The 22,775-nt window shown below is 43.1% G+C and overlaps 1 protein-coding gene across 3 annotated transcripts; it reads left to right on the top strand.

Annotated features, from left to right (window-relative positions):
• Window positions 1-59: 59 nt before the first annotated feature.
• On the top strand, window positions 60-17,364 carry DDX3X (DEAD-box helicase 3 X-linked). Of its 3 annotated transcripts, XM_015633763.3 has the most exons (17): window positions 60-233; window positions 2,326-2,383; window positions 3,342-3,392; window positions 8,029-8,152; window positions 9,323-9,463; window positions 9,550-9,649; window positions 10,142-10,277; window positions 10,631-10,716; window positions 11,406-11,504; window positions 11,580-11,740; window positions 11,918-12,062; window positions 12,176-12,320; window positions 12,633-12,814; window positions 12,905-13,022; window positions 13,439-13,595; window positions 14,403-14,530; window positions 14,836-17,364. In XM_015633763.3, exons 1-17 carry the CDS (start codon window positions 189-191, stop codon window positions 14,916-14,918), a joined length of 1,959 nt encoding a protein of 652 aa, XP_015489249.1. In that variant the 5' UTR covers window positions 60-188; the 3' UTR covers window positions 14,919-17,364. The 3 variants fall into 3 exon arrangements, with proteins under 3 accessions (XP_015489249.1, XP_033367909.1, XP_033367910.1); XM_033512018.1 differs by lacking the exon at window positions 3,342-3,392; XM_033512019.1 differs by lacking the exons at window positions 2,326-2,383; window positions 3,342-3,392 and having other exon boundaries at window positions 108-233.
• The last annotated feature ends 5,411 nt before the right edge of the window (window positions 17,365-22,775 follow it).

Genomic DNA, 22,775 nt, shown 5'->3' with positions numbered 1-22,775 from the left:
AGGTCAGCGCGCGCGGCCGAGTGCGCGGGGGGCGGGGCCTATATAAAGGCCGGGCCCGCGGCGGGGGGGGCTCAGTCAGGGCAGCGATTCGTGGCGGAACCAGTGACACCCACGGCAGCGACCTCCCGGCCCAGCGGATCCCCATTTCTCGAGGCGGAGCGGGACGAGCCCGAGACCGATCTCTCGTTATGAGTCATGTGGCGGTGGAAAATGCCCTCAGTCTAGACCAGCAGGTGAGGGACGAGGAGCGGAAAGGCCGCTCCGTTACCCGGAGGAAGTGCGCGGCGGAGGTTCTTGGGTCAGGGAGGGCGGCAGGGATGGTCGGGAAGCTTCGCGTTGGGCTCCGCTCCTCGCTTCCCGGTGGTCGTGTCGCAGTTCCCCCCGCGGTAACCCCCACCTCCCCACCAAACGCGGCCTGTTGTGGCGCATTCGGTCGTTGCGCAGTTAACGCCGTGCGGCCGCCCCGCGCTGCGCCGGGGCCCCCCCGCGGGGGTGCGTTGTCCCCGTGGCCGGGGCGGCGTTGCGGGGGTGCGGGGCCGCCGGTGCCGCCCGACCCGGCCCCGGTCCCGCTCGGGCCCCGTGGACCCCGCGCCGCGCTCGGACCCGCTTTGTGTGGGAGCGCCGGGAGCGGCAGCGGCCCCCGGCGGCCGCGGCGGGGACTGCAACGGAGGGGGAGGAGGATGAAGGGGCGGTCAATTGCCGCCATTGTGTGGGGCGGGGGAAGGGGGGGACACACACACGACACGGCGCTTTGTGTGACGCCCCTTCCCCGGGGAGGCGGCGCTGGCGGCTGCCTTTGTTCGAGCTCCGGTGCTGCCGGGCCCCGGTGACGCAGTTGGGCCTGGACTCGTGTTGGTCCGCAACATTTTTTTATTACTTTCTTCCTTTTCATTCTTACATTCCGCTTCCCCGCTCTGGGTGAGATCGATGGTTATCTAACTCTCGGGGAAGGCGGCGGGGGCAGGAAAAGCCCCATCTGCTGCAGCGGGACCGTGGCCGGGCAGCGCTCGCCCTCGGCCGCTCCCGCGAAGTAGGTCATGGAGACGGTCCTTCCCTCCCCTCTCCCTTCTCCCCCGCTCCCCCCCCGCGCCACACGTGACGGGCGCCGGCAGCCGGATTAGCTGCTCCTGCTGCGCCGGGAATCCAGCCCGCAGTGCCGCACTGAGATGGCGCCGGGGCTGCGCAACCGATGCCCGAGGCAGCGCTTGGGAAGTGTTGCCCCCGCCGTGGGGATCTACTGCGGGAAGATTCGTCTGTCGCTTCTTGTTGATAGTGAAGAGCCGCCTTGACCTAGTAGAGAGCCTTTGTTTTTGTTTACTGTTAAAAATAAGAACCATTCTTAAGTCCCGCGTTGATGCTTCGATCAACTAGAAAGATGACATTTTAAGTGGTAGCTTTAAAAAGGATGTTATGGGATCAGCCGTGGGAGAATTCTTAAGGAACTGAACGACTTAAGGCGGCAGCTCACGCAGCTGAGCTCCAGAAAGGACAGTGCATTCGATACTTTGCTTTAGATTAATTTGTTGGAAAACTCTTCTGTGCAATACACTACATAAAATTAATTTGTATTTAAACATTCCCTATTTTTCTGATACAGGTTTGTAATCCTGCCATGCAGGCAGACAAACGTAATAAGTTGGTTCTTAAGCTTTATCGGTTTTCCACTGCTTTCTGAAATGAGCCCATGTTATGTTTGTCTTAAAACTTCTGAGCAGCTTACCAGCACTGCATGAGCTGAATGTCTTTTGGAAAACTTTACTATGAGACTGGAGACTATAAACGTTTTGGAAAAACAAACCAAAAAATTGTGTTTCCTGCAGATGTCTACTGACATCTCCTAATGTTTCGTGAGCAGTCGTTGCTTCAGACGTGAAAATTGTCATGTCTTAGTAGTGTTAATACAGGTAAAAATATCTCGAGTCTTTGCAAATAAAGTGCCCAGCTGACTTGGCATTACTTGTGCTGTAGTTTATGTAGCAAAAAGAATTGTTACTGACCCACATCCGAGTATGTTTGAGTGCACTGAAATTCAGTCTATTGAAAATGGCTCTTCGGCCAGCATGTAATGTGAAGCAGAAGTCCAGGGTAGTGGTTTGGTGGGTGTGAGATACCCTGCTGGCCTTGCTGCCCGTGTGGGTGTGTGTTCATTGGCAGGTATAAAAGCATTAAAGATGATACAACCTGAGTAATAGTCGGAAACCTAATTTGGCGGGATATAAAAAAAAAAAAATTGCAGTAGCTTGCTTCTGATAACTGAGAAGGTTTTTTTGTATCTTAGCATAAGTTCATGGTAAAACATGTTGATACTTGTCTTATTTCTTCTAGTTTTCTGGTCTAGACTTGAATTCCTCAGACTCTCAGAGTGAAGGAAGCTCTACAAGCAGTAAGTACATGCAAATTCTCAAGCTTACAAACAGTTTTAGAAATTGGGGGTTTGCAGCTGTGAAAAGCAATTTTTAAAGCCAAAATTTACAGCCTGATGAGGAAATAGGAGGTTGCCAGTTAAGCTTGCTTTGAAAACACTGTGTGTTTTACACAGAAGCACTTAATTTTCTAATAGTACAGTATGTGCGTGCATTTCTGAAGCACTTAATTAGCTTGTGAGAACTTAGTGTTCCAGTTCTGTCCCAGATTTTCAGTTGTCTCTCATCTGAGGCCACTGATTGTAGTAGTGTGGTGATTTGTCTTAAAATGTCCAGGTAGATTAGGAATGTTAACTCTCAATGATCTCAATTCATTGGATAGAAGCTGATAATGATATGCAAGGCTTAAGTGTGTTAAGAGGGGGGAATCTTCTAGGAATTCACATTCAGCTTGTGGCTGGTATGTTCTCATTCATGTTGCTTTATCAGATGGATGTTTCTGGATTGTAAACAAGGAATGCTATTCAGAGGCAATTAAGTGTAGCTTCTGGTTTGATCTGAGCTGGATGGATGGGGATGGGTGAATTTAAGGGAAGGAAAAATACTGGTAGTAATACTTTGAGTGCCAGTACTGGAATTTCACCGTAAATATCTTGAGCTGCTCAAGTATCTGGCACCAGCTTAAGCCTTAATGGCTTCTAGGAAGATGGCTTTTGTTGTAGACACTGTAACACCCATAAATGGGTGTGTGGTTCGGTCAGAGGAACACAAAACATCTGTGCCCTAAACCAGCTGCCTAAATGGGTATGCATGAACTGTAGACTTAACGGAGAGCATGCCAGCAAGTGCTGTATTAAAAGATTCTTGTTTAAAGTGCTGCAAGAAGCCTTAAAGGCATATGTTTTTACTAAGCAGAAACTGTTGACAAGATGTGCTGACACCATGGGCCTGTAACACTGCCTTTCTTTTGTCCTTTAGAAGGCCGATACATTCCTCCTCATTTGCGGAACAGGGAAGCTTCAAAACAGGGTATGTATCAGAAACACAGTGGCAACACTTAACTGGTTCTTGCATCTCTAGGAGCAGCCTGCAGAGGCTGTCAGTGCTCCTGAAGGCAATTACACAGACTGCTTGACTGTCGTGTGTAAAGCATGGCAAATTTATCTTCTGCTTTTAGTGTGCTTTTCTAGATCCCTTGACCCACTTACATCCTAAGCTGAAGTTCAGTATCTGACTGAAGAAATGTCTTCTGTGTCTGTGTAACAATTAGCTGTGACTGAAGTAAGGTGAAATCTCTCAATTTGCCATGTAATCTTGAGTGTTAGTCTGCATGGATTTTGTGGGTACTAGTTTTTCTTCTAGTGTCACTGTGTTGTGGAACTTAGAACAATCAGTTCCTTAATATGAACAAACGGCACAGTTTCACTCTGTAAATGCATATTTTGCACAAAGAGATGTCCTCCTTCAGCTTCCTGCAGTTTTTATGGAAGCCCCTGGGATTGCTTGCAGAAGGAAGTGCAGGCTGTTGGTGAAACAAACATGAAGTACATGACCTATTTTGGTCACGTGTTTACACAGGGGTTTATACTAAGAAATGGCCCTTCCATTTTCCATTTGGATCTCTAAACAGATCATGATACAGAAAAGTTTCTCGGAATACTTAAGTAAATAATGACCTTTTTGTGTAAAATCCCAAGGGGGCAGGTGCTGCAGCACGTGTTGTCGTGTTTGCTGACTTGTGTGGATATGAGAGAAACATTCCCTCTAACATATTGAAATATACCAGAATGCAGCAGCTAAAACACTTCATGCAGTGCTACAATGTGAAGAATTGAGGTTTTGTGACATGGGAGGACTTGAATCTCATCTATTTCTAAAGCAGTAAACTTTCAGAGATTCTTTTCAATGCTGCAAGAGGATGGCTTCCATTATGAGGGAGTGGGAGGGCAATACTTATATGGTAATATGTCTCACATTGCTTCTGGAGCTATGTCACTTTAAATCTGACTAGGTGAAGAATGCTCTATTCTAGTCTTAAGCCATTTGAAGAAAGATTGATCTGTTTTTTTTTTTTTGCCTTCATATGTGTCCAAGCTAGTGTGTTTTCTGGGTGTTCGTGTTCAGGGTGGGTCTTTTGATTGTTTTTTTGTTGTTGATGTTTTGTTTGTTTGGATTTTGTTGTTGTTGGGGTTTTTTGTTTGTTTTTTTATGTAAAAGAAGTATGGCCTGAAGCACCAAGTGATAACCAGTGTGTTACCAGAGCTGAATGTTTTAGGAGGAGAGGGACTGGTTGGCAGCCAGTTCAGTGCTCTTGTTCCCAGTCCCACTGTACTTCAATTATGAGCAGTTTTGCAAGAAACTTACATGCCAAATCTGAGCAATGTGCAGGTTTCTCAAAAGCAGGGAACAGCTTTAAGGTGGTTGTGAACATTTGCTGTTCATAGATTTCTTCTTATGTGATGTGTAGTACCCAAGTTTTGTGGGTGAAAGATGCAGTAACCTTGAGTTCTGTCATGACCTATTATGTGTAGGACTGGCATTGTACTTTCTTGTGCGCAAGACCAGAGTTCAGATGTGCCAGTGTGGGTATGATTACATGAGGCTTTTCTGGAGACTTAAAAGTTTACCTTGCTAAAAGGTAAATAGGTCATGAGACCATAATCTGATATGTGGCTTGTTTAGTTAATAGAACTTCAGCTGCCAGCTTCCCTTGGTAAACCTAATATTCAAAAATTGCCTTTAAACCTGGCTGAGTGCTGAACTAATGGCCTCTTCCTGGTTCCCTGTGACAAGGTTCATAATTGCTGAATGGAAAAGTTCCAGTTCAGGACCTTGTTGGAAGCATCAAGAGTTTGGGCTTAAAAAGCTGAGCTTCTTGTAGTATGATATGAAGTCTGTTCTACAGTTGTTAAACTGTTCTACTTTGGTTAAAGTGATGTTTATTTCCATTGATATAACTCAGTGATTTCTTTGGCTGCTTTGAAACTGTTTTGAATTTTGGCTGCTCTTTGGAATTTTTAGTGACAGATTTTTCAAAGCTTAGATGTGAGGAAGCAACCTTGCCCCTGGTAGTGTTTAACCACACAATAAACTCTTGATGCAGCCTTACAAGTGTAGTAACCTGACTGGAAAAAACATCTTCCATTTACCTGCAGATCTGTCCCCCTAATAGTAATCTATTTGCTTTAAAAATGGGGAGCAGGGCAGTATAGAACTGCAGGAAATATCAGCCTGCATAAAAATAATATCCTTGGGTTACTTAATGGCAGTTCTATTTCTCAGCTGTAGGAGCTCAGGGCTGCCTGGCCTAAAGTGTCTTGCTTCCATGAGGCCAACTTGGTAATACTAAAGCTTGTTGTCATGTGAGTTTCTTCTTAAACTTCCTAGAAGCAGCTTCTGGATATTTAAACTGTAATCTGATCTATAGTAGATCAAAAAGTTAATGTTAAGAACTCGCCTTAAAAGCCTTATCCACCCTAAAGGAATCTATGATTATATTTCTCCCTTTTAAAAAAAAAAAATGTTATTGCTGCTGCATATGGAAGGTTTTCAAATGAGCTGGCAGTGATTTGTGTTAGGAGTGTTACAAAATGTGAATTCAAATGCTGGTTGAGGGAGATGCATCAACAACTGTTACGATGTTCATAGATATAAGGAGTACAAAACAGCTCTGGAAGTTGATTAACTTGTGAGAATTCTTATCCCTGCAGTGAGGAAGGCATGCTGGATGAAATCTCTGCAGGTCTTTACTTAGAAAAAGACCAAAAGCTTGGATATTTTAAGGAATTTCCTAGTAGTCTTTGCACAGCATTATAATAATTCTCTTCATTTTAGAGAAGTTGATTTCTGGTCTGTTACAGGTTTTCTCAGGGCATTTACTTCTGTTTTTAATTTGCCATTTGACGTCTGAAATTCTATTATGCCTGTCATTTACTTAGAATTGACTTATATGGCCTGGACCTGTGTTCTGTGCTGATCCAAATATAGAGTAGGAATGGAATGCCAGACTGAAAGGTGAATTGATGAAGCAGGATGTGTACACCTGTCTTTGCTGTGCTACCTTAAAATTATGGTAAGGTGCCAGGTTCAGAGAGAGGAGTGCTGTAATGAGCTGGGTGAATGAGATTGCTTTGTAGGTTATTTGGAGTATAAAATTTTGACTCTTATTTTTGCTTCTCTGGGCTTGGTAGAAGATCTTAAGTGTAGTGTCAGGTCAGTTTTTTCATGTTTGACAAACTACATCTGTATCCCTGAAAATGGCTCTGTCATTACTGCTGCTGTTAGATCTCTTGGCAGGATGACATATCCCAATAGTTGTGGTGTGTTCTGGAAGTTACTCTTAATAAAAATCTCTTATTTAGCTATTTTTCAAACAAGCCAAAATAACTTTCTGAAAGCTAGTATCTTTAAGGACTAATGTTGTTTCTTAAAGCAGTTTGGAAGTCTTGAAGTGCATTCCATGCTCTTGTGTGGTAAAAAACTCCATGGGTGGATTATTTTTGTTGACTGTTTCAGTTATCTAGACAAAAGAGTTACAGTTACTATGGTAGTTTTTTAGAGTTCCCTTGTGACCAGTACATTTCTGGATGCTGTGTACTAGAATTTCTTAAATAGCAGAGGTGAGGTGAATGGCACTCTTTAGAGAACATCCAAAAATGTAGGGTAATTCTGGTTGCAAAGCCTTTTCAGAGAGGCAGGGACTAGAACAGCCTTTTTCTTTGGAATGAGTTTGTTCTCAAACCAACTCATGTGGCTGCTTTTATTGTCTCCTGAATAGATCTGGACTGGTTTTGTGCTGTGGAGCTGGCAAAGCATGCTCACAAGTGTGACATTACTTGGTTATCTGTTCTGTTATTTAATTTACTCTCTGCTGGAATCCCATATCTGAGATGGAAAACGTTACACAGACCTGGGGAGGCTGGAGCTCTGAAAGAGAATTCATAATTTCTTAGGCCAATACCAGACCAGAGTTTAAAGCTTCACATTTCTGTTACCTCAGAGGTCCTGGTAGCAGAATGAAAGTGAGATGTTTTACTGTGGTATTGGCAAGCCTGAGGTACTTCTTATTTTTTTTAACATATGTAAGTAGGTACCTGTTGTAGGCTGTTGAAAAACTCAGTGTGGTTAATTTGTTGTGAAGAGCTCCTGTACCTTCTTTGTGTATGGTGCTGTTATTTTTAGTCTGTGCAGATCGCATTGCATTGTGTACTTGCAGTATGATAAAACATTGTAACCTTTGTTTGGATTTCTGATACCATTTATTGATGTCGAGAGGCCTTGTTAACCTCTAAAAATTAAATGTGTTGTCAAGGATTTGTATTGGAGAGATGACATAGATGAAGCTTGGCAAGACTTAGCATCTCAAAGTTTCTTCTGCTTCCCACTTTCCAGGCTAGGCAATAGAAATACTTGTACTAAGGCAAGTGCATGTTTTTTTTTAAAAAAAAAACAAACATACTTGTACATGCAGGGAGAAACTTCAGTTCTGATGAGTGGTGAGAAATGCTCAGTACCTTGTTGAGCAAGTCTTAATTGCATGCATCTTCCATTCATGAAGGAATTCAGTCCCATAGACTTTTCAGTGAAGGCCTCCTGGACAGAAGTGTTTTTTTCCCGTAGAAGCCTGGATTGTGTGATGTGTGGCTGAAATCCCTTTCTCCGCTAGGTTTCGATAGCGGCGGCTGGAGCTCCAGACGAGACAAGGATGCCTACAGCAGCTTCGGTGCGCGCTCGGACCGCGACGCCAAATCCAGCTTCTTCGACCGTGGAACTGGATCCAGAGGAGGGAGGCAAGTACTTGCTTGTCTGGGTGGTGCACGTGAAGTCTGCCTCAGCTCTAGCACTGCACCTGTAATCTTGATGTTAAAATTAGAGTTCCAGGTATGAACAACATGAGGTGGGAGGAGAGAGGGAGAGAACCTTGCCTTTAAAGCTAGATGATGTCGAGGATGGGCAACTTGCATGTGTTGAAAAATGTGCCCTGTAGTTTGCCACCAGCCACTCACTGCAGCTGTAGTGACTGGCTGACTTCAGCATTCACCAGAAAAGTGTTAGGTGGGTGGCTACTTCCAGGAGAACCGTGAAGAGCTGTTGGGAGCACACACAGTATATCAGTATGGATTTTTTTTTTTTTTAATTTCAATAATTTTTTTTCTTGTTTAAAAAGTGTAGTTAATAAAACTGGGTGAGACTCTTGCAGGTTCTCTGCCTTACTTGATCAGTCTTACACACATCATGCGTTGTATGCACAAGTGTGGTGAGAGTGACCTTTACCGACTACTTAGTAAAGCTGACCTAGTCCTGTATCCAGACTTTTCTCAAACATGATTTACCAGGCCAAAAACTAAACAGTTGAGGTAAGGACTTCTTCCACCTTCTTTACAAGTCAGTAATACAGGTGAGCTCCCTCTTTATGAAATAATTATATGACATAACGGAGGTATTCGATCACATGTGCGGTGGGGGAATAAAGGAACAAATTGCAGCACCTGGAGGGTTTTGTCTGGACATGGGAGACCTGTGGTAGAACGAGGCAGAGGAAAGGGGAGGGGGGAATAAAAAATAATGCTGCTTAGGAGGTTTAAACAGAGCTCCCTACAAAGAAATGGAAAAGACTGAGAAACTTGGCTTGCACTGGCAGATGGCTGTTTACATTTTTTATGCTTAATCAAATAAAACTGGTGATACAAAGTTCACTGTGCTAGGCTAAACTGAGCACTGAAATCATGGCAAACTCGCTTGTCTGACACAGAAAAATGTGACCTGGTATGATGGCCAGGACTAATTTCTGTTCTTAGGTCAGGAAGCAAGTGTAGATAACCTGATGATTTCGAATTGTTCCACAGTTGTGTATGTAATACACAGAGCATACACTGCTGCGTTGTTACGGCTTTGATATTCTGCATGTCAGTACCCCCTGTTGCCTGGGAAGGGTGGTCTGATTCTTGTGTTGTGTTTAGATATGAAGAGCGTGGCAGAGGAGGGGACTATGACCGGAGTGGCTTCGGCAGATTTGACCGTGGTGGGAACAGCCGCTGGTGTGACAAATCAGATGAGGACGACTGGTCAAAGCCTCTCCCCCCAAGTGAACGTCTGGAACAGTAAGTCATGGAATAGTACTGATTGATGGGAGAGGGTCATTTGGATAATTCCAGCAAGTAAAAATATTCTCCTCTTCTGTTTTTAGGGAACTCTTTTCAGGAAGCAATACTGGCATTAACTTTGAGAAATATGATGATATTCCTGTTGAAGCAACAGGCAGCAACTGTCCTCCACATATTGAAAGTGTAAGGTTTTTGAAAAGTCTGTTTTGCTAATACATTTTAATAGTGACTATTTTGCTTGGGTAGATTGATGTCTTGATGTACAGCTAAGCTGTTTAACAGAAGATGGTTGCATATGATGAACTCAGACGGGGAAGAAATTGTGTAATGCTCCTAGCTTACCTCTTAACTGTAATTTATCCTTAAGCAGTGAATCTGTGAAGAAGTGGAAGTGCTTTGAAGGTGCTGAGTTGGGAGCAACTGCTAAGGCATAGGCAGTGTTAAGCTAAGCACAGTGTGTGTGCTAAGTGCAGTCTGCACTTCAGGCTTGGCTGGCTTTTTAAGAATGGATTAGAAAGCTGGACTAAGTATCTGTGTGACTAAACTTTTTAGGCAAGTTCTGTATGAAGGACTGAAAAAATAACTACCTTATAAATTACTTGTTAAACTGAATGTTGTGCTGCATGGTGGTTGAAAGGAAAGATTCTGATCTTATTCCTTTTAAATATCTTACAGTTCAGTGATGTTGACATGGGAGAAATTATAATGGGAAACATTGAACTCACACGCTACACCCGTCCTACTCCAGTCCAGAAACATGCAATACCTATTATTAAAGAAAAGAGAGACTTAATGGCCTGTGCTCAGACAGGTAAGTTAATAACTCTTGGCTGCTTAGTCTCAGTAGAAGTGGGGTATTTGTATTATTGCAGGGAAGAGGGTAGAGCCTCCTGTGCAGAGTGTACTGAAATATTTGTGTGTTGGAAGCTAATTAGCTTTAGTCTTGCCTCTGCTTCAGATGTAACTTGACTAGATTTACTTTGTTTGTCCTGAGACATGTTCATGTCTTAAACCACATTGGCTTCAGGGTTTTGGGGTGCTGAGGGTGCTCCAGTGCCACAAGTACAGCCATATTCCAATGCAGGTGTTACTGGGAATGTGCTGCTGATAAGGATTAGTGCTGTAGTTGATAGTAACTCTTAATTCTGGCTTGTATTCTACTAGGGTCTGGGAAAACAGCTGCATTTCTTCTACCAATACTGAGCCAGATATATGCAGATGGCCCTGGTGATGCCTTGAGAGCAATGAAGGCAAGTATTCAAATACCCAGCCCTGGAAAAGCGATGCCCAATGCCATAGGTTTGGGTTTATTTCCCTCCCTACATAAGCTGATGTGTACTGCTGAACACAACAGCTGGTCTTAAATGTTGTCGTCATTTTGGGTATGATGGGCAAGCATCTCAACTTCAAGAAGACTTCAGATGTTTCTCTTAAAAATTCTGGGCCGTGGGTTACTTCTTTTCCTACTGAAGAGTTGTGTGCATAACTGTCCGTTTTTTTTTTTAATGAGTGGTTTTGTTGTTGCATAAGCCTAAAAGACACTTCCCTTGCTACAAAAAACAACTTGGTCACACATCTGTGTTTTAGTAATTTCAGAACAGGAAGTGACTGGTTCTGTGGCTGTTACTTCTCTGCTGCTGAAGTTTGAGATTCCAGTGCTTGTTGTAGAGACCAGGATTGTGCAGCTGTGTCCATATAAACCTGCAGCAGAACCTTGGGCACTGTAATGGGGCTGTCTTCAGAGGCAATGCTGAAGTTAGCTCTCAAGCATGCTTTGTCATCTCATCTTGGTGACCTGTCTCAAATATTGCCTGTAGTAGCTTCTGTAGTATTACATATATATAGCTTCTAATATATAGCTTCTGTATATTCTATAGTTGCTTTTTTTTCTTTCTCTTTGCATTTTGGATGCTCATCCCAAGGTTTTTTTCTTCTTCAGGAGAATGGGAGGTATGGGCGCCGTAAGCAATACCCAATCTCACTGGTCTTGGCTCCCACTAGAGAATTGGCTGTGCAGATCTATGAGGAAGCCAGAAAGGTATATCTACCAGTTTATTATTATAACACAGCTCAAGTAGAATTTTTCTTGGTGCTAACTTACATTGTTTTACAGTTCGCATACCGCTCCAGAGTTCGCCCCTGCGTTGTGTATGGTGGTGCAGACATTGGCCAGCAGATCCGTGACTTAGAACGTGGATGTCACTTGCTTGTAGCAACTCCAGGACGACTGGTTGATATGATGGAGAGGGGAAAGATTGGACTGGATTTCTGCAAGTAAGTAAAGTGTTCCTTGTCCATCTACAAATGATTTAAAGCGGGATACAGATAAATACCTCAGATTGTAGCTTTTGGACTGTCTGAACATGCAGTTGAAAACTTGAAATCCAGTGCAGACACCAGAGCACAGCTTAGAGAAAAATGTTCTGAAGATCTTTTTTTACTGCTCTTTAGGTACCTAGTCCTTGATGAAGCTGACAGAATGCTTGATATGGGGTTTGAACCTCAAATTCGCCGAATTGTTGAACAAGATACTATGCCGCCAAAGGGTGTTCGTCACACCATGATGTTCAGTGCTACTTTCCCCAAGGAAATCCAGGTACTTAACAATGAGTTTAAATACTATAAAAGCTAATAAGGCCAAAGAAATTTCATCTTTGGAAGGAGGGAAAAAGTATTATTTGATTGATTTATTTTTCTCTCCTCTTTTAGATGCTTGCTCGTGACTTCCTTGATGAATACATCTTTCTGGCTGTTGGCAGAGTAGGTTCTACATCTGAGAACATCACACAGAAAGTAGTATGGGTGGAAGAGCCAGACAAACGATCGTTCCTGCTTGACCTGCTAAATGCCACAGGTAAAGAACAACTGCAGATAAGCAAATGAGGCAAAATGCAGAATAGGCAAATCTAATGACTCAAGCAATAAGAATTTCTATTGATTAGGTAAATGGAAGGGCATTTTGACATGCAGTGAAGTATTGCACTGGCTAAATGCCAGTTATCAAGTTGATGTAAACATCTCTGTTAATAAAAGATGGGGAGGGAGGTCCCCAGGGATAAGGAATAAACAGGCGGAGATTTGAAGCTGCCTGTTACCAGATCATGGAGCAGCCTGTATTTGTTTGTGCAGCTTTTCTTCTGCTAATCTGGGCTTTAATTTTTATTAGGCAAAGATTCCTTGACTTTGGTGTTTGTGGAAACTAAAAAGGGGGCAGATGCTCTTGAGGACTTCCTGTACCATGAAGGCTATGCCTGTACGAGTATCCACGGAGATCGCTCCCAGAGGGACAGAGAGGAAGCGCTGCATCAGTTCCGCTCTGGCAAGAGCCCCATTCTTGTTGCCACAGCAGTAAGTGAAATCTGTAAAACTCGAGCATGTGAGCCTATTTCTTGGCCTGTGGAGTCTTACTAAGATTTGATTGAATTGTTTAACCACTAGGTAGCAGCAAGAGGACTGGATATCTCAAATGTAAAGCATGTCATAAACTTCGATTTGCCAAGTGACATTGAGGAGTACGTACATCGTATTGGTCGTACAGGCCGTGTAGGGAACCTTGGTAAGTACAACCCGGGGTTTTCACAGACAGCACTTCATACATAAGTTGAGAGGTGCAGTTGTATAGGCTGAGCAATACATTTCAAATAAGTACTTGAGGGAAGCCTGTAAGCTGCCCTCTGTGACCAAAGCTGGTCTCTGGTGTCCAGCTGCTCAGGAAAGTTTACCAGTTCTGTTGGGTGATGTTCTTAGTGCCGTCAGAAGGCTCTCTTACTACATGTAAGCCTGATACCTTCTGTGTCTGTCAGTAAACATGATCTTGTGACTAGCTGTGGTGGAGTAATGGTCTCAAAACACCTTTCTCTAAGTAATTTCTAGTGTTCTCGGGCTTGGCTGTAAGGAGCTGGAATGTGGAATGGGGTTAAGTGTTGTGGTGGACTTCGATTGTGTGTAGCTAAAACTGAGTATCTCCTTCAGGTCTTGCCACTTCATTCTTCAATGAGAGGAACATAAATATTACAAAGGACTTGCTTGATCTCCTTGTGGAGGCTAAGCAAGAAGTACCTTCTTGGCTGGAGAACATGGCCTATGAACAGCATCACAAAGGAGGAGGCAGCCGTGGGCGATCTAAGAGGTAAGAGGCCCAGCTTTGGCTAGAGGTGTATGTTCAGTCCATTGAGAGCCAGTTCTGTGACTTGTTCTGTCTGAAAATACAGTTAGAGGATGATAAGTGCAGTATAAGCTGAGCTTGGTGTGTGCAAAGTGTCCGTCTGGTTTTGTTTATCTATTCATAAAGACAGTAAACATGTAAGGCCTCTTTTCCTCTTAATCAAGCAGCTAGATAAAGCTGAGATAGAATGATGTTATAAAAAAACATTTTAGAACTGGAAAAGCAGCTGTAAAACACAGAAATCCCTGTACCAGAGATGTACCTGAAGCAGCTGTTTTGATGTTTAGGAGAAGGTAATGCAATGCCTCCTGACAGAGAAAACCATGCAGGTGTGAGGCCACTTGTAAAACATTTTTGCTGTGGAAACCTAAAACACTGTAATACGAATGTTTGTTTACTGGCTTACAGGGGTAGGATGAGAGAACACTTTCTCCTAATGTAGTTAACATGATCCAAACACATTAGGTTTGGTGTGAAATTTTTGTTTTCCTAGCAGTGTGCTTGTAAAATACCTTGTACATCAGGAGAGGTAGTCATAAAAATGCACCTCTTAAACACCTAAGATAGGGTTGGAAATCTTGTGGAGGCAGAGATTTCACTAAACGAAATCTTGCCAGGTAGCCTTAGGATGTATATGAAGTGTGCTCACCTCAGCACTGGCTGTGTTGGCCTGCTGTGGTTGGTACCCAGAGTGAGTATGTGAATCTCAATGTGTGCAGTGTTTAAAATGCCACCTGTTTGACTCCAGTGTTTGTCTCTTGCGCTCTGCAGCAGTCGGTTCAGCGGAGGCTTTGGAGCCAGGGACTACCGGACGAGCAGCGGCTTCGGCAGCAGCAGCTCCAGCAGCAGCCGGTCAACCAGCAGCCGCAGCGGCGGGAGCGGCAGCAGAGGCTTTGGAGGTGAGGGGCTGGGCAGGGTGCACCTAAGATACTTGCTGGGGTGAAACTGGATGTAATGTTTGATTAAGAGATCATCTCTGGTGCTTGTCATGCAGTCTCAGCATCCTGCTTGGATCTAGGCCAGTGCAGGTTACCTGACTGATGGTTTGGCGCTACCTGCCTTTCCAGTATTAGTTTAATGTTGTGCATTTGACAGTACTGCTGGGTGGGGTTCTTCAATAGACAGGATACCTGGATTGCTTTCTTGTTGTAAAGGTGCAAATCTTTAGAGTTAATTAAGCGTCACTTTCTCTTGCCTTTCATAGGTGGTGGTTATGGAGGCTTCTACAACAGTGATGGATATGGAGGAAACTATAACTCCCAGGGGGTGGACTGGTGGGGCAACTGATCTGCTTGCAGCAGATATCCCACCAAACAAGCTAATATGGAAACCACATGTAACTTAGCCAGACTATACCTTGTGTAGCTTCAAGAACTCGCAGTACATTACCAGCTGTGATTCTCCACTGAAATTTTTTTTAAGGGAGCTCAAGGTCACAAGATGGAAATAAAGGAACAAGTAGCCCTATCTCGAAGGTGGTTTTGAAGACTCTTATTGCTGTAGTCAGGATTAACTCCCCTCCCACCCATCCCCACCCAGAAACTGCATTTATAATTTTGTGACTGAGGATCATTTGTTTGTTAATGTACTGTGCCTTTAACTTTAGACAACTTTTATTTTGATGTCCTGTTGGCTCAGTAATGCTCAAGATATCAATTGTTTTGACAAAATAAAAATTACTGAACTTGGGCTAAAATCAAACCTTGGCACACAGGTGTGATACAACTTAAACAGGAATCACTGATTCATCCATAATATTACAAAGAAAAACTTATGCGGTAGCCTGCATTAGGGCTTTTGGTATCTGCAGATTTGAAAAATAAAACATCTTGAAGCATATCAATGCAATTAGTTTCTAATGTGGCAAAACTGTACTAAGTTAAAGTTCTGATTTGCTCACTCTATCCTGGATAGGTACTTAGAACCTGATAGCCTTTAATAAGCCATTCCAGTCATGATGAGATGATGTATGGATACATGCATACATTAAAAGCACTGTTTTTGAAGTTAATGCAAGTAAATACAGCAATTCCTTTTTCAATATTTAGGCAGATCATTAATGTGAGCTAGCCAAATGTGGGCAGAACATTACAGGGAACGTTTAAAGGTCTGATAACTTGAAATAGTTTTTAGGAGAATTCATCTATTTAGACTTTTTAAAAATGCCTGCCATATGAAATTGAAATGGTAGAATGGCTGACCATGGCAGTGATTGGTCCTCCTTAAGGGCCTGACTGAATTTTTGGTCTAATAACGCATGCTAGTGTTGATGTTTTTTGGTCAAGAGGGTATGAACAGGAAGAATTATGCAGCAGGCTTTATTTTAATGCAGATTCACATTACTCTGTTCAAGCTGCGTGGAGATGTTAAACTGGCTTACTGTAGACTTTGTAAAATGGCTCCAGAAGAGTAACAAACAAACCTGAGATCACAGAGGTTGGAAATGTACATAAACTGCACAAGGTTTCAATTCTGCTATTAAAGTGCAGTTTTAGTCAGTTTTAGTTGCATAGGTTTCCATTGTATTTATAGTCTGTTATGCTAAATCTGGCCAAAGATAAGTATTGTCCACCAGAAAAATGCCTCTGCCACTTGGAATTTCTGTGCTAACTTCGCGGCCAGAGCATTTAACAACTAATCTACAGTGGCATAGGAAAATGGCAAAAATCTCCTAAAGTGCAATAGATTTTTTCAAGTGTATTGTGCCTTGTTCTAAAACTTTTATTAAGTAGGTGCACTTGACAGTATTGAGGTCATTTGTTATGGTGCTATTTCAAGTCTAGGTTTAGGCCCTTGTACATTTTGCCCATAACTTTTTACAAAATACTTCTTTTATTGCACATTCAGAGAATTTTATATATGTCTTGTGTGCGTGTCCTTAACTTCCAATCTTATTTTGTCTCTTGGAGATTGAACGCAGCTTGTTTAAGGAGAAGGAAATAGATTCTAAAACTTATTTGGGACCATGGGAATGATAGCTGGGAAGAAAACTATTTGCACACGACAGATTTCTAGATACTTTTTGCTGCTAGTTTTGTGTAATATTTATTGAACATTTTTGACAAATATTTATTTTTGTAAGCCTAAAAGTGATTCTTTGAAAGTTTAAAGAAACTTGACCAAAAGACAGTACAAAAACACTGGCACTTGAATGTTGAATGTCACCGTATGCGTGAAATTATATATTTCGGGGTAGTGTGAGCTTTTAATGTTTAAGTCATATTAAACTCTTAAGTCAAATTAAGCAGACCCGGCATTGGCAGTATAGCCATAACTTTCTGATAGTAAAACAAAAATTGGCAACTTAAAATTAAACATGCCAAGGTTTTGATACACTTGTCTTAAGATATTTATGAAACACTTCTAAACACTGATGTGAAGTGTCCAGATTCTCAGATGTTTGTTGCGTGAGTTTTGTTTAGTTGTGTGTTTTTTTTTTTTTCAGTGAATGTCTGGCACATTGCAATCCTCAAACATGTGGTTATCTTTGTTGTATTGGCATAATCAGTGACTTGTGCATTTTAGCAAGTTTTATCAGCCAGCAATATTTTCAGTTCAGATACAAGGATTCAAACCAATATGCAAGAATGGATTTAAACTTGCTGAATGTGAAAATTGAACTTCAAGTCACTGTAGGTTTAGAATTGCTTATTGTATTAGTTTAGATGCTAGCACTGCATGTGCTGTGCATATTCTTGATTTTATTAAAATAAAAAAGTTGAACTGCACAGTCTATTCATTTGTGAAGCGTCACTCCTGGTTTATGAGCTCTGTAGCCCCAGCAGTCTCATTCACATGCAGCTCTGGAAGCAGGTGACTCTAGTGTGGCACACGTCAGTGTGGTGACAGATGGCAGCCAAGCTCAGGGCTGTAGCTGAAAGAGCCTAAAATGGCCTGTGCCCCACAGTGCAGGGTTACTGGGCAAGGATCAGGTGCCAGCAGAGCAGAGGTGGGACAGACGAGGGGAGGAAACCACCTCCGTTTGTCCATTAGGGGAGCTGAGTTTGGCTGTAACAACCTAATTAAACCATGTCAAGTTAGGCTTGGTTCCTCAGCCCCTACTGCTTGGACTTCACCTCACAGTTGTCCCTCTGAAGTTCACAGGAGTGCCTTGTAGAGAGCTTTAAGTTTTGATGTCGTATCTGTTTATTGTTCCTAGGTATTGAAAAGCCAAAATGAGGTGAAATACTGAAATATCCAAGGGAATAGAATGGAAGGAACAGATTCAGGTGTCTCACATCTCTTTGAAGAGAGAGAAATCTGCTTCATTTGAGAGAAAGGGATTTAGAAAGAGCCTGGGTTTCAAATTTGGTGCTGAAATGACTAGAAACTTGTGATTTCCTGGTGAGTAAGGAAGAGGGTGGGGGAAAAAAAAGTAATGCCTGGGTCCTCTGATCCATAAAATGTGCAGGTGAATGGCATGGGGTAAAGACTGGTAAAGGTGTGATGTGCCCCTGCAATCCTGGATCCATATAGGAAATGACATCTACACCACCAATCCAGTGCTGTGTGCCTTGGAGATTACTCTGATTCCCAGGATAGCATGCTGGAGCACCTGCCCTGGGCACACCGACTGTGGACCACACTAAATTTACCTGCTTTAGACTTGCATTAATTATCAACCTCATCATGCAGGGCTTTGTGTTGTCATGCGATGTCCCTGAATGTGCAACATGCACTTGAGTATCTTCCAAAGGCAGTGTTCCCTCCCCTGTGTATCTAGAAATAGTAGAATCACAGTTAGGAGATGGATGCACCAAGGGAAATGTGTGCTGTGGAGGTGGCCTGTGGGATCTGGAACTCCAGCTCTGAGTGTGAAGGTTTGTGCTTGGTGCTTTAGGTTTGTCTGTGGCAGAGGAGTCGTTTGGCAGCCAAATCCACAGCACTCTGCACTGGGGCTTGCAAAGGTGGTGGAAGGGCTAATGCAAGGCAGTAGTGGGCACAAAGGAGGAAATCTGGTCCTCAGGAAGTTTTTCTACAGATGGGAGAAGAAAATTATCTCAGGATGGAATTTAGGCTGGGGAAATGGCAGAGATGAGTTGTGATAGACCAAAGCTACTGGGATAAGAGGAGCACAGAGCGTGTTCCCACAGAGATGGAGGTTTGTATTTCAGTAGTACTTGGCATAGTGGGCAGCAACATTTTTCCCACAGTAAATGAAAAAGGGAAGAGGTGGGCAAGACATCCTAAGTTGTAAAGAAAAAGGCTGAGAAGTTAAATGGTAAAAATGATTATGAATTTGTCTTCATGAAGTTTTGTTGCATGAGGCCTTCAAAATGTGCAGTAAATTCAGTCTTTGGGCAATAATTGTGCTTGTGCCAACAGTGGCAGAGGTTGTGGCAGGAAGGTTGTAGTAAATTCTGCTCTTGTTTTGCCAGTGAGGTCACTGTGACCTGTGCAGATAAGGAGAGGTCTTGAAACTATTTGACTCTGGTGACAGGGGTGGGAGGGACTTGGATTGATGTCCTAGTGTGGAGTTCATAGAAGTGGAGAGAGCAATGGAGTTACCAGAGAGAGTTGGTTAATGTTTGTGTGGTGTGAGATTGAGTACAGGAAAGGCAGATTGTACAAGCAGGATGCTGCTGGTGGCCAGGCAAAAGTTGCTGTATAAACTCATTAAAGCTGTGTGTCTGTAGCCTTCCAAGTTTGTGAATTCTCATTCGGTGCAGTGTTCACTGTTGCTCATACTGATCCATGTGTTCATGAAAGTAGCCTGCAGTCAGTAATGACAGGCCACATTGAATTACAAATCCCAGGTGTTAGTGCTCATTCTTAGGTGGAGGGGGGAGCAAGGGATGGGTCTGGAGTTCACTCCTGCTGTGCTGGGAGCTCTGCCACTTGAGTGAACCTGGCTGGAGCTGTTGCACCAGCACTCAAACCAACCTCACAGGTTTTAAGTGGGTCGTTCTCGAGGGGCAGATTGCCAAGGCTGTTGAGGTGAGTTTCATGCTGCATTTTCTGTCTTGGTTACCACTTTGTGTCAGAAAACAGCAGTACAGACCCTGTCTGGTTCTGTCAGCCCCTTGACTGGTTGCTTCATGGAATCAGTGGTCTTGTGCATAACATTGCTCATGGGCAGCAGTTGTATAAATCGTCTCAGGAAGTGGGAAGTGGTTTGTGTAATTATCCTGTGCTCACAGAAAGATGACACTTAACAAGCTAAAGTCACCTGCTGGTGGTTAATGAGGCAGGCCTGGAGCAGAGCCAAGACTAGCAAAAGTTTAAGTGGTTGGAGGGCCTCTGCTGATGTACTATGAGACTTCCTCTACTATTGTCCTTAGCTCTTTCCTGGCCTTATTTAGGGAAAGGTCTGGAAAGGCTGTCAGTGCTATGGATCTACAGGTCTGGCCTGTCCATTTAGAATAAGCAAATTCTGCTGTATATTTAATGATTAAGGGCACTGCATCTCCTCAGAGAGTTCTTGTAAACAACTGAAATTCTGCTGTAAACTGCATCCTAGCAAGGGTAGGGTTTGTTCTTTGTCCTGCCACTTCAGGAGAAATTCACAATCAACTGCTTTGTTAGCAAAAAAATACTGCTGCTGAAGGAATTGCATGATTCAAATAAAGATTCTGTGTGTGCAGAGCACAGATTACACTATGCTGGGCCTGATTAATGATGTCTGCAGGTTTCAGTACAGCAACAGCATCAAATTATGTATTTGGTGTGATGAAAGCTTTGCTCCCACTGGACTTTCATGCCAACTAGAGTTTGTCATTGAGGGTCACAGGGCTACAGGCTTTGCAGGGAAGGCTAAAGTACAGTCTGGAGCAAGTGCTGGAATTACATCCCAAGGTATTCAGTGCAGCAAATGAAACTATTGCTTCAAGGTGGGATGTGATTACCAGGGTTTTTTACAGTGGCTAAAGAGTTTGTCTAATCTCCTTCAGTTGATGACTCACTGGGAAAGGAGTAGTGATAAATTTGAAAAGGAAGCAGAAAAAAAGGTTTGGCAAAGGCACAAAGCATCTGCTCTCAGCTGTGCTGCTGCTCTGGGTTACCTGGGGTCAGTCACATCACCATGCTGCAGCTGTTCACTTTGTCTCTTGTTCATCCTGTCAGTGTAAAGGCATCAACTTTTGCAATCGAGTGTAGCACCAATATCCAGTCTCATCTCACCTGGGACTTCTAGGTTCTAGTTGAAACCAGTAATTTGCAGGTAGATTCAGCTTTAAAAATGACAGCCCAGTAAGAGCATGGGACACCCTGGCATATTCCTTGATTATTCTAATCTAACGAGAAAAATGAGATTAAATGAGATTTCTGATAGCATTTCTTAAATATTTACCCTCGTTCTTTCTAACCCAACTTCCATTGTTTTGTTTTGGTTTTTTTGGTACATACTTGTTTCTTCTTGCAGTAAAAAACAAACATTGCTTCTGATGGCACTTGAGATCTCAGAGGCTCGTGTGATTAAAAGCATTTCTTGTGCAGCAAGGGAAGCAATCGCTCAGGGTTATTTACAAGGAAGGAACAGCCAGAAATTAAGTGGTCTGGGAATCTTAATGGAAGCTGTTTGTTAAATACCACTTGTGTGCTGAGCTTAGTCAGAGATTAGATGCAGGTTAAGGGAAGTGTTCTCTGAAGAAATATAAAAGCATTTGAGAGCTGAGAACTGGCTTATGGAAACAGAGTACCACATTGCTGATCTTTTCCAGCTCTCTCCATTTATGCATGAAGATGTGCCCAGGACTCTCTGGGTGAAGACTGTACTTAATTTCATTATATGAGTTGTGAGTCTACAAACATAGTGGGATCATGTACTTGAAAGCTTGCCTGACTTTTCTAACTGTATCAGCTGGTCTGAGGAAGGATGCATCCTCTTCTCACAGCTCCTTAAACAGCTGAGGAATCTGGTAATTAGGCTACTGATAAATCACAGTGTGCTTTATGAAAATTCCTACAGGGACTCAAGTACTTGCCTATTGTATGTGGATAAATTAAAATGACGGGCTCATTGCAACCACTGGTGCTTCTACAGGACTTCTCAGGAGTAAATCTCAGCAATTTTTAAGGAGGTCAGCCTTGCCAGGAAATGGGGAGACAGAGCAGCCAAGCAAGAGGCCAGTGGCTGAGTTAAGAGTGGAAGCCAGCTCTCCCGAGTGAGTGACCCTGTGTTGCTCTGGCAGCACAAACATCAGCTTCCTCTCACGATGACCTGGGGATGTGGGAGCAGCCCAGGCTCCTGGTCTTAGCATGGGAACTTCCACTCAGGCTGCAGCCACTGCTCGTGCTCTGGGACTCGTTACCCTTCAGCAACAACTCCCTTGGAATCAGAGTTCCCCATGCAGGATGAGCCTCGGGGTGCTCTCCAGGGTTTTAGGAGGTTTTCTGCTACTGCTCTTCAGTCTTTGGTTTAGCACCAGAGTGATTTACTGTTGCTTCACTTGCTCTAAAACTCAGGTCTTAATTCTGAGGAAAGTAACCCTTCCTTTATTCCCAAACTCTGTCCACCATCTGCAGCCTCTGCTTGGTTTGGGTAATTTCAGAGATCTGCCTGCCTTCTCCAAAGTCAGAAATTTTCCATCATGTTGTTTCCCTCGATGTTCCTGTTCCCACAGGCCTGTTTCTAGAGGAATAGTTTGCTGCTCAGGCAGCATCTGATAAGTAATAGCTGCAGGAATATGGCTGTGCAAAGCTTTTCTCAGCAGAATTGTTAGTGTAGGTTATTTAAGCATAGCTCTGCTGGGTCATTGAATTCTTCCAGCCCAGAGCAGTAGCTGACAGAGCTGTCAATGGATATGGCTGTCAAATTTGCATGTTCCCCTCAAAAACTGCTTTATGAACTACTTGGTATTTGGATTCTCATCAGTTTAGGAGAAGATACAGCATTTTAGGTTTTTTATACTATTATTTTACCAATAGCATAAATATAACAAGACTGCAGTGACTGATAAACCTCCAAAATGAGGAAGGGGCTGTTTTTTATTTACATTTTACATTTAATTTTGTTTACTAGAGCATGCTGGGTTATTAAAATTAGACATGGATTAAATGTTTTTCCTTTTCCATGGAATCTTTCAACTTTAAATTTTTTCCCCCTTGCCAATATAGATCAAAATAGCATGTCTGATGTAACATAAAGTCTGGGTTGTTTGATAGCTCTGGGCTTTGTTCTTCTTCCTTTATTAAAAATTGCAGTAA

Source organism: Parus major, chromosome 1 (genome assembly GCF_001522545.3).
Source record: "Parus major isolate Abel chromosome 1, Parus_major1.1, whole genome shotgun sequence".
Classification (NCBI taxonomy): domain Eukaryota; kingdom Metazoa; phylum Chordata; class Aves; order Passeriformes; family Paridae; genus Parus; species Parus major.
The sequence above is the reverse complement of the archived record's forward strand: the minus strand, read 5'-3'. Positions and strand labels throughout refer to the sequence as shown.

What these genes read in the sequence shown, in the direction of transcription:
- DDX3X (XM_015633763.3), top strand. Translation starts at nt 189, where the DNA reads ATGAGTCATGTGGCGGTGGAAAATGCCCTCAGTCTAGACCAGCAG. An exon ending in CTTTCCCCAAGGAAATCCAG is followed by an intron (nt 12,063 to 12,175) that starts GTACTTAACAAT and finishes CTCCTCTTTTAG; the next exon opens with ATGCTTGCTCGTGACTTCCT. An exon ending in AGCCGTGGGCGATCTAAGAG is followed by an intron (nt 13,596 to 14,402) that starts GTAAGAGGCCCA and finishes TGCGCTCTGCAG; the next exon opens with CAGTCGGTTCAGCGGAGGCT.